Source organism: Oryx dammah, unplaced genomic scaffold (assembly GCF_014754425.2).
Source record: "Oryx dammah isolate SB20612 unplaced genomic scaffold, SCBI_Odam_1.1 HiC_scaffold_4, whole genome shotgun sequence".
In the NCBI taxonomy this organism is placed as follows: domain Eukaryota; kingdom Metazoa; phylum Chordata; class Mammalia; order Artiodactyla; family Bovidae; genus Oryx; species Oryx dammah.
Genome location: NW_024070188.1, coordinates 82,681,776 through 82,698,626, shown reverse-complemented (window position 1 = coordinate 82,698,626; position 16,851 = coordinate 82,681,776). Strand labels below are relative to the sequence as shown.

Genomic DNA, 16,851 nt, shown 5'->3' with positions numbered 1-16,851 from the left:
CAGCAGTGGTACCCACTAAATCTTCTGTGAAGAGATGGCAACTGGTATATCCCCTAGTAATTTCAGATGCTGTGAAATAGTCTCAATCCTTTGGTCCACAAACTAGTTAGTACCATTTCCTTCAAGGGCTAAAATTAACTACTTCTGAGAGTAACTAAGCCTTCTCACCTTAGCTAGCCTCTTGAACTATGTGCTCAGAATCATGGTTTGCATTTTTCCCATACTGCATTGCCGTTTAGGGACTGTTTCCAACCCGCTTACCACAGTGACCATCCAGGCAGCTGGTCAAGTGTCCTCCTTAGAAGCTCAGGTACACTGTTCTCCTTACTCTAGAGGATGAAGGGAAGCAGAATGGCAGTGTCAAGAATCAGCTCTTGGCATCAGAGCTGGGTCAGCGGCCAGTTTTGAGGTTGACATGTCCAGACAGCTTTAATAACAGCACCTCAAGGGCAGCTCGAACGTTTGCCAACCCTTTGCTTTTTACAGGACCCCAAGCACATTTACTACTGTGTAGGTGGGGATAACAAGTGCCTGTCTCATGGATTGATGATAAAAATTATAATGCATATAAAATACCTGTCAGTTTCTGGCATCTAAGTACTTAAAACATGTCAAAAAATGTGAAGACCTTTTTTTTTTTTTTTGCTACCCTCATAGTAAACACTCTGAAAATAATGTTCAAGTAGAGGAACAGAAACTTTCTTATCTTGGGCTTTAACTAAGTTGTCTGCCCATAAATTACCCTTCTTTGGCAGTACTCGGCAAGCTTTTTGCCAAAAGCTGGGTTCTCCATTTTCAAGAATGCTTAGGCACCTGCACTTGTCCAGCATTAAAAAGTAAGATGCTTGAAACGCAGGAATGAAATAATAAACACAGGCAGCTTTTGACTTTTCCCTCCAAGATACAATACGTTAAAGCTACTGTCCTGTTCCATCAGTGGAAACTACCCAAACAATAAAAATTTCTATGTGGAGTATGACCAAAGGAAATGGTCTGTTATCAGGACTGGAACTTCAAGGTAATAGTCATGTGAACATTTAGTGAGCAGTCACTAGATGCTTGGTGCTGTTGAGAGCACATTACATGTATTAACTCATTTATTGCTCTTTACCGGGAAACACTGGAGCCACAGAGATAAAGTAGTTCACTCAAGTCATGAAGTAGATAAATGGTAAAGCCAGGATTCAAACCCATTAAAATCTAGGTCACTCTCAACCTCCATTATGATTCACCATCTCTTTAATCAGGCACACCAGGCAAATAAAGCATCCAACTCCAGAAATGAAAAATACCAACTGAACAACCTTGAGTTCTCTCTGGCCAAGTCATTCATCCATTAATGCAGATTCAACAGAAATCTGAAAATTGGTAATGATACATAATAGGCCTATTAAATTTAGTCATTCAATTCTATCACTAGTTGAAAAATTTCTTCCTGCACACACCAATGATTACATACCACAAAAAGGAAGAGAAATTCCGTTTGTTTAAATTCAGCAAGTTAAAAGTATATACAATTAAAGCCAAAGTCCACAGTACTTAATACACCAAGGAAATAGTTATTTCAGTACATACCAAAATGTGTATAAGCAAATTCATTTAAAATTGTGTAGGATCTTATTCAACACTTGAAGACTGCACAAAAGATTAATCAAAAGACAAGTTCAGTATTTTACTACACCATGAAGACCAGATATATTTGTATGCCAGTTAAGCAAAACCAAAGGAGTTATTTTCAAGTTGTTCCTCAGTTTCAAATGTCGTTAACTCTCCATCTGAGGTTCCCTCATTATATTTACAGATAAAATATAAAACAAAATATTTTGCTTTTAGCAAAAATCATACTTCATCTTAACCACAGGTATGAAAAGCTATTTTAGAGACATTCCATTCCACAGACCTTGATACTTTAATTGGAGAATAATTGCTTTACAATTTGTATTGGTTTCTGGTGTACATGAATTAGCTATTAAGTATACATATATCCCAAGTATACATATATCCCCTCCTTCTTGAGATTAACCTCCCACCCCCAACTGGACCTTGATACTTAATGTTTAAAACGTGACAGGAAATGAAGCAAACTGTCTTACCTCTTTAAAACATTTTGCCTTCATTCTAACACTCCATACTGTTATTATATAATATTAGCAGATGTTATTAGTACAAATCCATATAAATGGACAAGATTTTAAAACATCACTGACTACACAATAACTTATTACCTGAAATCATTTCACAAAGCCTACTTTTTCAATTATAACCTAACAAATACTTGGTGACTATTTCCTTCTTTAAACTTTTCTGAATTTTCAAATATTTTAACAATTATCCGTATAAGGCAGGAAAAAAACAAAGTGCACAATTAAATTTATGCATGGACTTAAGTTCCACCTTTGTGGTATGTGGAAAAATGGAGTAGACAGTCAGCTATTCAATGAGAATTAATGACAAATGCTAAACACACACACACACACAAACAAAAAAAACAACTAATGTAAGGAGTTACAATAAAAATCTTTATTTAAGTTTGGTCAGTACAGGTAAGATATACTGGAGTCACAGAGCAATATGCATTAACAGGATACAACAATTCATAGAAACTGAGTAACTACGCACACAAGCTCCTTAAACATTCAATCACCTAAAGAGAAAATGCACAGATGTGTGGTGGGAAAAACTGGATCTAACACTGAAACTACTACAGGACTCCTTCAACAAGTCCAGCTTTTAGTGATAAAACTACTGTACTGGGCAAACTTGGCAGTCATAAACCCACATCTACTCTGACAAGTCTGAATGGTGTATAAGCATAGTAACAGCATGAGTAAGAATGCCCTCACACAGCACAGGTTCTAGGGTAGACAAAGATTCACACAGACATCACTGTGTTATACTTTAAGGAAAGAGTTCCATTTACAACTTCACATTAACTCATATAAAAATAACCTGACCCTACACAAAATGTCCTTTTAGCAACATTCAAAGTAATTAACTGTTACAATTTCCAAAGTGGCAGAGGTATTGAAGCAAAGAAAAAAGGAAAAAAAAAAAAGAAAAGAAAAGAAAAAAAAACCACCCACAAAAAAGGCAAATTGTGACAAAAGTATGCGTTAACTGGACAGTATCCTCTTCCAAATTAAATGACACTGTATAAAAATTTGCTGGAAATTTTTTTGTTTTACAAAACGGAGCCCTGTACACTTACACTTGAGTCCAGGCCATTCTGCACGTGGCGGGAAGCCGCAGTTCGGTTGCCTTTCCCACTCACGCTTTTCTCCTCTTGCGGGTCATGACTGGAGTCTGTGTCATTTGAGTGGTGTGTGAGAGAGTTTTCACTGCCCGTGGGAGAGTCTACGCTTTCATACCCCGCACTGAGTTGGTTTACGTAACTACTACCTCCTCTGCCAGTTCTCTCCTCTGAGCTGCTGGAGGCCTTATTCCCATTCCCTGGAGAAGGAGGAAAGTCATCTTCGGCTGTGTCCCCCTCCCTGTGAAATCCAGACCCAGACGTCCTCTGCCGGGAGGAACTGCCATTACTTGGTCCGTTGGCCAGACGACTGCAGTCTTTACCTGTGGCCTCTGCCTGTCCTACAGGCTCAGAAGATGTAGTCCTGCTGGTACTCGGGCCTGGGGCTTGAGACTGCTGCTGTTGGTACTGAGCCAACTGCTGGCGTGTCTCCTTCAGTTGTTGCTGAAGAACTAGAATGGTACTCTGCATACCCTCTACTTCTTCGTCAAGTTGAATGATGAAGTCATTCAGTTCTGTGCAAAGGAGAGTCAAACCTACTTTAATATCTCTTACAATATATTTAAAAATACTTCTTAGTGCCTGCACAAAGCTAGGCAGTCAATAAATTTTTAAGTAAACAAATACAATTCTAAAATCACAAGAGACTATTTCAAAATTTTGCTTGGAATTTTAAATTAGCCATTCAACAAGTTTATTTGTGAGAGAAAGCAAAAGCCTGAATATATAAAAGCAACCAAGTTTACAATGATCCAAACTATCTGGCCACATAAAACTGGTTACAGCCCACAAAATGTGTTCCATGTTTGTTTGCCTATGGGCCCACAAGCCTGGCCCCTTACTCCTCACCCTCCTAGCCAATGTTCAGCTCCACAGCAGGTGTAGTCCCTGGGGAAGCCCTTGATTCCAACACTCCAAAGAAGCCATGCTGTCAGCAAAGATTATTTCACATTCAAGAACAAAATTCAGAAAAAATAACTCTTGAAACTGATAAAAATACAGACGTCTATGTTCTAAAAAGGTCTTGGGGTGAGGGAGTTCCTTCACTACTATACAAAAAGACTCCTATTTACTGTATTTACAAATAGTAAGAGCTAAAAACCACCACTTTGAAGAGGCAGTTTTAAAGATATTGACTACTAACCTTCTTTGCAATTAACTGCAAAGTTGCAATTAATTTAATCTTTAGAGAGATTGGGTGTTTTTCTTACTAATTTTCTTCACAAAGGAGAAAGAGCATGTATGCAGCTCTACTAGACCAGCATGGTGGCTGACAAGTTCCATTTCTTTGGGCAAATAAATATTACACCTTATTCACTAAACAGAAACTCTGTATTTATTTCTTATTTTTGGCCATGCCTCGCAGCTTGCAGGAACTTGAGTTACTTGACCAGGGATGGAACCTGGCCCAGGAGCTGAAAGCACTGACTCCACAACACTGGACCACTAGGGAATTCTTCCACAATCAATTATGTATTTTTAGATCCCTGGACATGGCCAAATATTTCCAAGATCTACACTTAAGAGAAATCAGTTAAGTGAAGATATTAAGCACTGAATATCCTTTTAAGCACTGAATATAAATTTATATAGCTACGTAATCCCTTATTAATACAAAAGCCCTCCTGTCTTTCCAAACCCCAAGCCTAAAAAATCAAAAACTTATAAAATTTGCACAACTAGGGGGGAGGGAGGAACCACCACTAAATTAAATAGCTTCGTTTGTTGACTCAACTGGAAATATTTCACTTATAACTTCATAGAACCATTGGTAGCGATTAGCATATACAGACTCTAATCTATAATACTCATGCCTGGCAGTATTTTAAAGCCAGGGCAAAGTTAACCAAACTTTTCAAAAAACCCCTTACCATCCTGACTGCTTTTAAGCTCCTCACTATATTTCTTCTGTAAAGCCAACTCTGCTTCAAGTTGTGCAATACGTCCCTGGGACAGCTGCCTTCCAAGCTCTTGATTCTCCTGGATAAGCATTCGACACTTCGCCATTAACTTTTTGCCTGTTTGGCTGCAAAGGAAAGAGCCATTCATCACAAAATGAAGACAAATTCTTGACAACCTTCTTTGTTTGAAATTATTACAGCAACAGATATAACACATACAGAATATAACTCTATGTCACAGCAGATGCCTGCCTACAATTACCATCTTCTTTTCCGGACACATCCATCTTGTACATTTCAGTATTTTGCCAATACAGCGGCAAAGATAAAACCTGAAGAAAAAGTACCTAAGTGACTACTTTCTGTTTCTATTACATTATAATTGATTCTGAAATCTACTTTTATCCCAAATTATAATTTGAAATAGAAACAGGCCAGTTATTTGACACACATTTCAAATATATCAATATTAATACTTAGCTTTATGAAACAGAAAAGTTCTTGAAAGGGTAAATGCAACATCAACCCAAAATGTAAACTTCTACCTAATATATAAAATCAGTACCTATAAATACACAAATGAGAGTAAATTTTTGCTAGACCAGTGTTTTTAAGGATACCTCTTAATAGGCAGTTCCCACAAGAACGTTTATTGCATTACGGGAGGCCTGTTCAGTAATTGTTTTTAAAAAGACTCAAGACTATTTCTATTTATCAATCCCTCAATTAACTTTACACAATATATATATATATTTGAGCTGTCTTAAACTGGGATATAAGTTTTTGAAATTTTAATGTGATATACGGTGAAGATTTTATTCATGTTGAAAAGATTATCCTTAATTAGGACACAAAAATAAGATTGGGGTTACTTAGCATAAATAATGCAAATATGTGAATATCTGCCAAATTAGGACTGCCATACTTTCTACATACAAATATACAGCAATTGCAAAAATCAATCAAGGTTCACCCTCTATATATTACTAATAAGGAGAAGATGCATTGTGAAGTAATGTATCGGGCAAATCAAAGCCCATTAAAAGAATAGTGTCAGCAAAAAAAATTTTAATCAGTAAGATCATTCTCAACTTTATGGTAAGAATATCAAACTGTCCCTTTCCGAGTCTCTAAGGTAACATCACAATTGTATGCTTAAATCAGAACTCTTCAAAAAAGTGATCATTTCTATTGTTAATGCTGACACTAAACAAAAGCAGTCAAGTTTTACTGAGACACTGTTATTGGGGTTTGTGATGCAAGGTTCTTTTATCAATAGCACGTTTTAACCCAATGTGATTCAAGTGAAAGTTTGTGATATATTTTCCTTACACAAATCTGAAGTAAAACCTGGTGGTGGTTGTTGGTGGTGTTTAGTCACTAAGCCGTATCTGACTCTTTTGTGACCCCATGGACTATAGCCCACGAGGCTCCCCTGTCCATGGGATTTTCCAGGCGAGAAAGCTGGAGTGGGTTGCCATTTCCTTCTTCAGGGGATCTTCCCCACCCAGGGATCGAATCCGCATCTCTTGCATTGGCAGAGGATTCTTTACCATTGAGCCACCAGGGAAGCCCAAAACCTGGCTTACTATTGCACAAAGAAGCCTCATATGAAAACCAGTTAGCATGTGGGAAGGGTTCTCTCATAACATGGCAACTTTATCGGCTGCTATCTGTTTGTTGTCATTACAGCTCCAGATTTCCTGTATTTCCTATTAGCATCCTCAGACTTTAGCCTCTACTGAATAAGAGTTTAGAAACCAAACGAGGAATTAAGAAACAGGCACTATCATCAGAGACAGTGGCCTTCCTTCCACTTCACTGCCTATGCTTCCCCCAACTCTGCTTTCTTGTGAAAACATCACTTTACCAACTAACCTGAGAAATCTTTTATATCAATTTTTTAAACACAATTGTAAAATCAATAGAGCAATTTGTGACCTGACTTAACCTCATAGAAAGTATCAAATTCTAATGAAAAAATTATTTCATTATGAAGTCACGCCTTTTAATAAATGTTCTAAAATAATCGTATCACTTCTAAAATGATTAAAACAAATCTTCACTGAATCTTTTCTTTAAACATTCTTTAATTTTATGCCACTTTACTGTTGTATAAAATTTGTGTTGTGTTCATTTTATCACAAAAAATGGTAAGAATCCAATTTCAAGGAACTTGGCTCTGGAGTAATTTTTTTTTAATTAAAAAATATTCTAACCTATTGCTAAAAATCAAATAACTCACAAAGAAAATAGTAAGTAATTTAAGAGAAGGAATGGACACTGTACACTGCTTTGTTATCAAGGGGAAGGGATGAGGGTATTCTGAAGGTATACACACACAACTGTTTATAAATGCAAACTGAAAACTGTCAAAATTCTGCAACATCTCCCTTAACTATTCTAAAATATACACACTATCAGGGTATGAAATATTTTAACTAAAGTGGACAACATAATTCAGGGGATCATTCTCTCTCAAAATTTAAACAATGAAAAAGTGAAAAACAAAACCCACACAACCCATTCTATTTGAATTATTGCAGACAGAGTATTGACTGAGCACTGTTTGTTTCAAATTAATGATGTAGTTGTACCACCCAATGAACTCTAGCTTATAATTCACTTTTTACAAAATCCCATTTATAGGTGGTTAAAATAATACAATGAAAATATTATACAACCATTAAAAATGGTAAGTAACCTAAATATACTAAAAAATGGAGAAAAAGTCCAAGGATAAAGGGGGCCTGGGGAAAGCCACGCTACCAATCATCTATATGTACATATGCATGTCCGCATTTGTTTAAAACCAATACACATATAATTACTGTGTATGCATACAAATTATCTTGATACCCAAGAAATTTAAAAATGGTCACTATTCCTGGGGAATAGAAAGGGGAAGGGGAAGGTCACCCAGGAGTAAAACTTATTTTACACCTCTACTTTGCTTTACGCTGTTTCAATCGTATACATGAGCATGTGTTATCTTATTAATTAAACGTTTTTTAACAATAAGAAGAAAAAAACCCACCTCAATGTGACTCTTACTTAAGTGGCAAAAGAAAAATGCTTGGCTAAATTTGAGTACATAATACCTTTTATGAATTATCTCTTGACCTACTGAAAATAAGTAGCCCATTTCTACTGTGATCTTTAATGGCATAAAATATATACAAAAAGCCTTAATTAGGGTACAATAAGCTAATTTCAAACAGATGTGGTTACTTACCCTCCAACCCCCACAGTGAGAATCTTAGAAGCGGATTTCTTGCTGTGAAGTCACACAAACCACTTCTTCAACCCGCCCTCTGCCCCACAATCAGTTCCCTCAAGTACAGACATACGAGATACTTACAATTGATTGGAATGATTAAGAGAGAACTTAAGTCACCCTTGTTAAAACTGCACTTAAACGCTGGGAAAATCTGGAACATTTTATCTTCACTCATCTTAGACTCCATTATCACCAAGTGAAAATTCGAATTGGTGACTTATAGAATGATCTGACGAAAAAATTCACCTCCAGGATTGGATGGAAGCATGAAGAAAATAATGCCTCATTTATCTAAATGAGCAAATGAATTTGCTAGAAATGATCACTATACTTTTTTTTTCAATTCAAAGAATGTCTCACTTAGGCCAGCCCACAGTTCCAATATATTCTGTCCCCAATCTTCTGGCAGGCACCCTGTAAAGCTGTCCCACATTAATTTCTACTGCAATATCCTGGGACAAGGTGTCAAAAAGCAACAAGTGTCAAGTCTCTTTGTTTTTTTATGATACCAGCTGGAAAAAAGTAGGTCTTTAAAAAATGAGACACAGAGCCTTTTCCTTCACTTTGAAGAGCACACCAACAATTTTTTCGAATCAATCTGCTCTCCACAGCGCCCCCCAATCAAAATGTTAAAAGTACAACAAAATCATCATAGTAATCCTTGAACTTAAAAAAAAAAAAAAACAACTATTTCAAGGCACATTTAATTTAATATCAAAAGTGCAATACAAAAGGCCCAAATACAATGAAGGAACACATTCCCCCATTAACACCAACGACAATGCTCTTTCAACATGTGCCTGTTGAATGGAATGGGGATTTAATCAATTTCACTACTGAAAAAAATAACGCAGTGAGTCTCATCACAGCCAATATCCTTATACAATCTAGTTGTGAAATGAATGTTTATAACGCTTCAAACAGTTTAAAACCTGAAGTTTGACACCACACCTTCATGTTTGTACAGTCCTCGGTAAGATTATCTACAGTATTAGCAACCATTCAAAGAACAAATCATTGAGTAAAACCACACTGAGTTAAGGCTCAATCAAGTAATATAGAGCCCCAAACGAAATGGTTAAATAGATGAACTACTTGTACTGACATCTATTATTTGATTCACTCATGACTATTAAGTTGGTTCTTAGCAAATAAACCCTTTAAAGGCAAAATTCACCTCATTTGAGTGTGACCCAGAAGTTCAACAACAATCACGAAGTCCACAGTCTTATTGGCAAAACTGATATACAGTGTCTCTAAGTCACTATGCTCAAGGTTAAGAGCGATGCATATTCCATCTTTACATTTACTGGAATTTTACATGTTCAATTCATGGTTTTAAATCTCTAGGTTTTCATTCCTCCAAACTGTCTGAAGACACAGTGTGCCACAGACTTAAGACTTCTGTTTCTCCCTCTATTTTCTTCAAACAGAAACATTTCTCAAGTGTCTACATGTTCTAGAAGGGGAATTTTTCGGAGGTGGCCACTTCTTCGGAATAGTCCGACGCCATCAGGCCTCTGAAGCAAGGGGAAGGGGAAGAGAAAAAAGCTGAAACACAAGGTTCATCTGGTAAGTTTTACATTAACCTTTACAAGCTGGATAGTATAAGAATGTGGCTTTTTGGCTCAAAAAGTCTGAGTCTTGGTGTGGAAACGAGTACGTGGCTGTCCCACCACAGCTTTCTCGCAGTGGGACTGTCAGGGAAGTCTTGACTGGGGAGTATGATTTGTTTACCTATCAGGCGTAAACTTCCAGGCACTCAGTTCATTTTGGGCTTGTTCCAGTTTGTCTTTAGTCTGTTCCAGTTCACTTTTCATTTTTAGGAATAACAAGTTGATCGCTGGGTCCACCATTGTTGATCTCAGTTGTGCAACGCTAGGCTGCTGGACTTGCTTGAGGTACTGGATCTGAGTCTGTGCAAAGTAAAAAGACCCCATTACTACCAAATCAAAGGAAACATACCTAAGATGATGAGATAAAATCCCTTTCTGTTCACTGGTTTACCAACTTGCTTACTAAGCCCCTCTCCCTTCTATCTTAAAATCCTCTAAAAAAAAGTACAAATTAAGAACAACTATTTAGGAATTCCCTGGCAATCTAGTGGTTAGGACTCAGTTGCTCTCACTGCCAGGGCTTGATTTCAATACCTGGTCAGGGAAGTAAGATACCACCAGCCTTGCAGCAAAAAAACCCTCCAAAACATAGCAAAAAAGCCCACAAAAAAGAACACTCACAAAACTATTTAAGGTTATCCACGTAGGAAAAAAGGCCATTTGACTGCATTCCATATTTGGAAACTTTAAATATAAGGAGACTACATGTTGGCAATCAAAACAGTACAAAAAAACAAGCAAAAAAACCCCGCTGCTGTATTTATTAAAAATGTTGATGCCCATTGGGGGGAAAAAAAGGCAAAGCTTAAAATATTAATTATTTAAGAGTATAGTGATTTACTCATACAAATCTGTGCTTTTGGGAAACTTGTTCCCTAACATTATACCAAGTACAAGATTACAACTTAAAACATATTTGCATTTCCAAATTTAAAAATACATAGTACTTACATATTTACATGAACTGGCATTACACCTTTATAAATAGCACCTTAACCCAAAATTAAGCATATATTCACTTTTTTCCCCTCCAAGCAGATTTGAATCACAGCACTGTTAAGCTGAAAGGTGACTGACCTGGTCCAAACTGCTTAGTTTTGAGAGATTAAAGAAGCCAATTGTTCAAGGACACAGTTAGTTCAATGCCAATACTGGAACTAGAATTCTTATTCTCAAGCTTCCTGACTCCCCAGTCTAAGGCTTTTCCCACCATACCAAATCCCTCTACTTATATATGAAACCTTCAACTTCAACTCTGGTTGTACTGTCAGCACAGTTTTAAAATAGGAAATACAGTTTATCAGCATTAAATGCATCACTTTCTTTGCACCCAAAGTAGATCTGGTTCAAGATCCTACTCCATTCTAAACCTTAAACAGGATTAAAAATAACATTTCCAAAACAGCTATTAATGTCTAACATGAATTTAGTAAAAGATACAAATATACTAAGAGGATTAGGCTATACTTAATTACTACTTCACCAAGCAAACAGAACTAATTTTCTTTCTTTTAGCTTAAGGAATTTTAAAAATTTACAAAATGAAATGCCCTCATCTGCTACTATAAGCTTGCCATTTCCTTGTGATTTTTGCTCCTGCTGCTCTTTCTGCGAAACCTCACTGTGTTCTAACTGAAAGATCAGTAAGTGCTTCGGCTGAGATGTGCAGAGAAGAGCTATAAAAAAAAAAAAAAAATGTGGCTGGTAAGTTAGGTTCTACTTGGAAAAAAAAATCTTAATCTAGGTTGAGATGACAGAAGGGTGAAGAGGCAGCACCAAAGGCTTAGATTAGGAATAGAATGATCAAAACTGCCAGTGTATTTGGGATGGCTGTAGAATCGCTGAGGTGAATCAACAGCACATACTGTCCGGGTTAAGTGGTTAAGAAGTGCCTGGACTAGGATGTCAAGAGTAGGGAGGACTCAAGAGGCAGAAATCAAGACACACTGGTTTTGTGAGACACTATCACTGGCACCATCCACTCACATTACCTACCAGGTACCCACATCTGGAAGTTAAGATCCATCCTTTGCATGTGTTAGCATCTAGCACAGTGCCGTGTCAACAGGGAAACCTAAAACTATTAGTGAGTGAAGGGCTGAACCTAGAATCCTAAATATCATGAAAAGAAAGAATTAACTGGTTTTGGGACTCAGCACTTGAGTAGTACTACTCATACCACTAGATATGAAAATCCCAAGAGGAAAAAAATTGGAGGAGTGTTACAGAAAACAAAACAAAACCCTTTATACAAGAATGTTGTTAAGACTTCTTTGAACCAAGTACCCAAGTTAAAAATAAAAGTCAAAAGAAGGAACACTAAAAGCCAAAGTTGGGGAAAGTGAAGACATAAAAGTGATGAGAAAGAGAACTTTCTTAATATAATGACCTTACAGAAAAAATGCAGTGGCAGTGAAGGTGGAAAGTAATTGGTAGAAACAAAAGAAGCACTGAGAAGATACAATAAAAGAGGCTACTCTTTTCTTTAGCAAAGTAACAGGTAAAGAAGTCATTTTGAAAAAGTGAAGAAAGGACTGAAGACCTGTGCAAATGTGGACACAGGAAGAATAAAGACTGTGATTAAGTCCTAAAGAACATTTTATTGGTGAGAGAAGGAACAGAAACAGAAGTGTGCCCCACAGATTATTAACCTCCCATGACCAGAATACTGCCGTACGCATTAAAGTTTAATAACTATCCATCAAACGGAAATTACACAAAATTATTCAAGAAAACTGCAGCTTTTAAGATTAGAAACAACAGGCAATTCCTTTGTGGCACAGAGGTTAAGACTCAACGTTTTCACTGCAGAGGCCTGGGTTCAATCCCTGGTTTAAAGTGAAAGTTGCTCAGTTGTGTCCGACTATATAGTCCATGGACTTCTTCAGGCCAGAATATTGGAGTGGGTAGCCTTTTCCTTCTCCAGGGGATCTTCCCAACCCAGGATTGAACCCAGGTCTCCCACACTGCAGGCGGATTCTTTACCAGCTGAGCCACCAGGGAAGCCCAAGAATACTCGAGGGGGTAGCCCATCCCTTCTCCAGGGGATCCTCCCAACCCAGGAATCAAACTGGGGACTCCTACATTGCAGGCAGATTCTTTAGCAATTGAGCTATCAGGGAAGTCTGATTCCACAAGCTGCGTGGCATGGCCCGAAAATGAAAAAAAAAAAAGAAGTAATAAAAAACAACAGGGATAGAGCTGCCTCTATCTTATGTAACTTACATATACAAACACTAAAACAAGGGCTAAGGCTATTGAAGACAAAACTGAGTCTAAATTCAACCAGGGTTAAAGGATCAAATATGTCACTAGGTTTCAGATATATGTAGACATGGCAAACAGTACAAATGAAAGGTGTTAACAATTAAAAGAAGACACAGTAGAAGTTGATACTTAGTTTTCTGTAGAAAGAGGTAAAGACAGCAAAGGAGAAATTAACAAGAAAGCTTGCCAAGTAAAATGAGTAAATGGTGCTTATACCCTTAGGTATTATGTTACTTAAAGATATATGAACCAATATATTAATTCTCATAAATTACAGAGATTTCAGAGAATAACTTAAACTTCTGACTTCTTGGCCACAAAAAATTACTTTAAATCCAATGATGAGAAGTTATCTATCAGATTTTTACATTTAGCACATTGAAGCTCAAAACATATCTACCTTAACAAAATGTGCATGTATAATTAGTATTAATTATTAAAATTAACTTAATGTGAGTTAACACATAAAATAATGTGAACCAAAACCCAAACCCTGATAAAGGCTTAAAACATCTGAAACACTTACAGTACACTCTTGCATTTCTTGCTCCTTGGTTGCTAGTCGCATTACAAGAATGTTTTCCCTGCGTGCAGATTCTTGCTGCTGCTGCTTTAGTTTTTCTTCAGATTCCCTTAAGCCAGTTACATCATTAGCTGATGATTAAAAGGAAAAAAAATCCCAAAACATCATGAAACATAATTGAAAGATCAAACTGAATTAACCAAATTAAAGTTCTGACTCCCTTTGTCAAGGAAAATATGGTTAAAAAAATGTCAAGGTAAAAAAGTTCAAGTCTTTAGTTTCTATCCTAAACTAAATTTTTATGAAAACAAACTTCATTCTTGATCATGAGTGCTTTTTCAAGAGTTAGTGGTGTTAAACTGTCTACAACCACTTAACGCTAGATGGAATTATGCTGTTATAGTCTAATCTGTTTCCAAAAAAGACAGGAAATTCCATTATTTGCATTTGTTTACACTACAAAGTATTCACAAAGTCCTGATTAGTATTGTTTAACCTAATCAATATAAACATGCCCATAATTGCACAGCTAATTATTAATTTTAAGCTTTCACAGGGGTTTCCCTGGTTGGCTCACTGGTAAAGAATCCACCTGCCAATGCAGGCGATGTGGGTTCAATCCCTGGGTTGGGAAGATCTCCTGGAGTAGGAAATGGCAACCCACTCCAGTATTCTTGCCTGGGAAATCTCACTGACAGAGCCTGGAGGGCTACAGTCCATGGAGTCGCAGAAGAGTCAGACATGACTCAGCCATTAAACAACACTATTCACAACTTCTATGGATTACACTGTAATTATACAATAATTGAGATCTTAAAATATTAACCTTTCTGAACTTGAAAAACTGTACTGGTTCTTACACTCGCAAATAATATGTTACTCTAAAACTCAGTGAAAAGTAACAAAGACTAAAATGGTCTAAAATTATAAACTTTATTATTTTCAGTAGATTTTTGAAAAATCCATAAACACACAGCTATATCCTACGGTTACAATTTAAGCTATCATAAATGTAATACCGGTTGCTTCTACATTCCCCCCTGCTAGAGTAATAACTCATGCTTCACTTCAAATTTTTCTGTGGAAGGGCTGCATCAAGCAAAGTTTCAAGTAGTTGTGAATTTCCCTATCTGTGCACTCTCAGAACCTTGTCGTTCAGTTTGAAGTCATGCTACTGTTAAGTCATGTTACTCTATGTCAGTCTTCTCCAATGACTGTGAACTAAGAGATCACATCTCCTTCATCTTTCTACTTCCTAGCACCAAACACAGTGCCTGGACATAGGTCCTTAATAAAATCCTAGAATAAAAATTATCTAGCAAAACCAACTATCCTGTGCTTATAACAACAATCTAAAAGGGAATATTCACATAGTCCTTAGGAAGCTGAAGCTCTAACTTACAGTTGAGATCTGTGTACTTGCCCTCCAAAGCTTGCACATATGCTTCATACTGTTTCCACCTAATAAAAATAAAGCCGCATTAGTTATGTTTAAACTGCTTTTACTAAATATACTAGAAAATCACATCCATTAACTTTACATTTTACTAAGAATTCCACTGTGTGGATTTTAATGTCTCTCCCATTTTAACAGGGGCTTCCCAGGTGGCACCAGTGTAAAGAATCCCTTGGTCAGGAAGATCCCTTGCCGTAGGAAACGGCAACCCATTTCAGTATTTTTGCCTGGAAAATCTCATGGACAGAGAAGCCTGGCAGACTTACAGTCCATGGGGCTGCAAAAAGTCAGACATGAATGAGTGTACATGCACACACTCTTATTATTTTAAGATAATTATAAATCTAGTTTAACCCATAATAAACCACAATAAATTAGTCACTTTAAAATTATTCCTTCTTGAACTTATAGGCGTTAGATAAATGGAAACAGAGGAAAGTGTTCTCTGCTGAGTACATAACAAGAGGTGTTCCCATGAGTCAGATCACACACCATACAGGACAGTGTATCACTGATGTTCACCATGATGCCTGGATGATAGAAGGTGAGTGAAAAACTTACCACCACTTTTCAGATATGCTGTCCACCTCAAACAAAAGGCATTTTAAAAATGTGCCTAATTCTAAGGGACTGAAGGTGATCTCAGCTCTTACATGAAAGTAGTATGTGATTTCTCTCAAAGTAATAAAAAAGGGGGTCTGTCCTTTTTGTACATTATAAAAAACAGAACACACTGTTTTTCAAAAGCATATCTAATTGGCAGAAACAACTTGCATTAAGTGCCATACGCTATCTGGCTCTTTCTTCATTATACTCCTCTACCTTCAATATACAAGCTGTAGGACTTCCCTGGTGGCACAGTGGGTAGGAATCTGCCTACCAATGCAGGGGACATGGGTTTGATCCCTGATCCATGAAGATCCCACCACCTCAGAGCAACTAAGTCCATGGGCCGCAACTACTGAGCTCACGCTCTAGAACCCGCGTGCTGCACTCGCCTAGAGCCTGTGCTCTACATGACAGAAGACACTGCAATGAGAAGCCTGTGTACCAAAACAGAGAGTAGCCCCCGCTCTCCTCAACTAGAGAAAGCCTGTCTGAAGCAACAAAGACTCAGTGCAGCCAATAAAAAAAAAAAAACAACCTCTCAGGGCTTCCCAGGTAGCTCAGTGGTGAAGAATCCACCTGCCAATGCAGGAGTTTCAAGTTCAATCCCTGGGTCAGGAAGATCTGAAGATCTTCTGGTGAAGGAAATGGCAACCCATCCAGTATTCTCACCAGGATAATCCCATGGACAGAGGAGCCTGGCGGACTACAATCTATGGGGTCAGATACGACTGAGCGCGCGCGCACACTCACTCACACACTCACACACTCACACACTCACACACACACACACACACACACACACACACTAGTTGATCTAGGCCTGGCGGACTACAATCTATGGGGTCAGATACGACTGAGCGCGCGCGCACACTCACTCACACACACACTCACACACACTCACTCACACACACACACACACACACACACACACACACACACACACACACAC

At 37.5% G+C, this 16,851-nt stretch overlaps 1 protein-coding gene across 4 annotated transcripts in view; it reads right to left on the bottom strand.

The window, feature by feature from the left end:
* Positions 1–2,498: 2,498 nt before the first annotated feature.
* Positions 2,499–16,851, bottom strand: part of LOC120862811 (WT1 associated protein) — a 27,049-nt gene continuing 12,696 nt past the window's right edge. For 2 of the 4 annotated variants that reach the window (XM_040238919.1, XM_040238918.1), the window contains exons 4-8: positions 15,240–15,298; positions 13,841–13,968; positions 10,169–10,347; positions 5,122–5,276; positions 2,499–3,765 (exon numbers count right to left, since the gene is read on the bottom strand). In XM_040238919.1, coding sequence (XP_040094853.1) covers positions 3,182–3,765; positions 5,122–5,276; positions 10,169–10,347; positions 13,841–13,968; positions 15,240–15,298 — 1,105 coding nt within the window. In that variant the 3' untranslated portion in view covers positions 2,499–3,181. Of the gene's footprint in view, positions 3,766–5,121; positions 5,277–8,512; positions 10,348–13,840; positions 13,969–15,239; positions 15,299–16,851 lie in introns of all 4 variants that reach the window. The other 2 variants (XR_005720852.1, XR_005720853.1) reach the window with 2 other exon arrangements.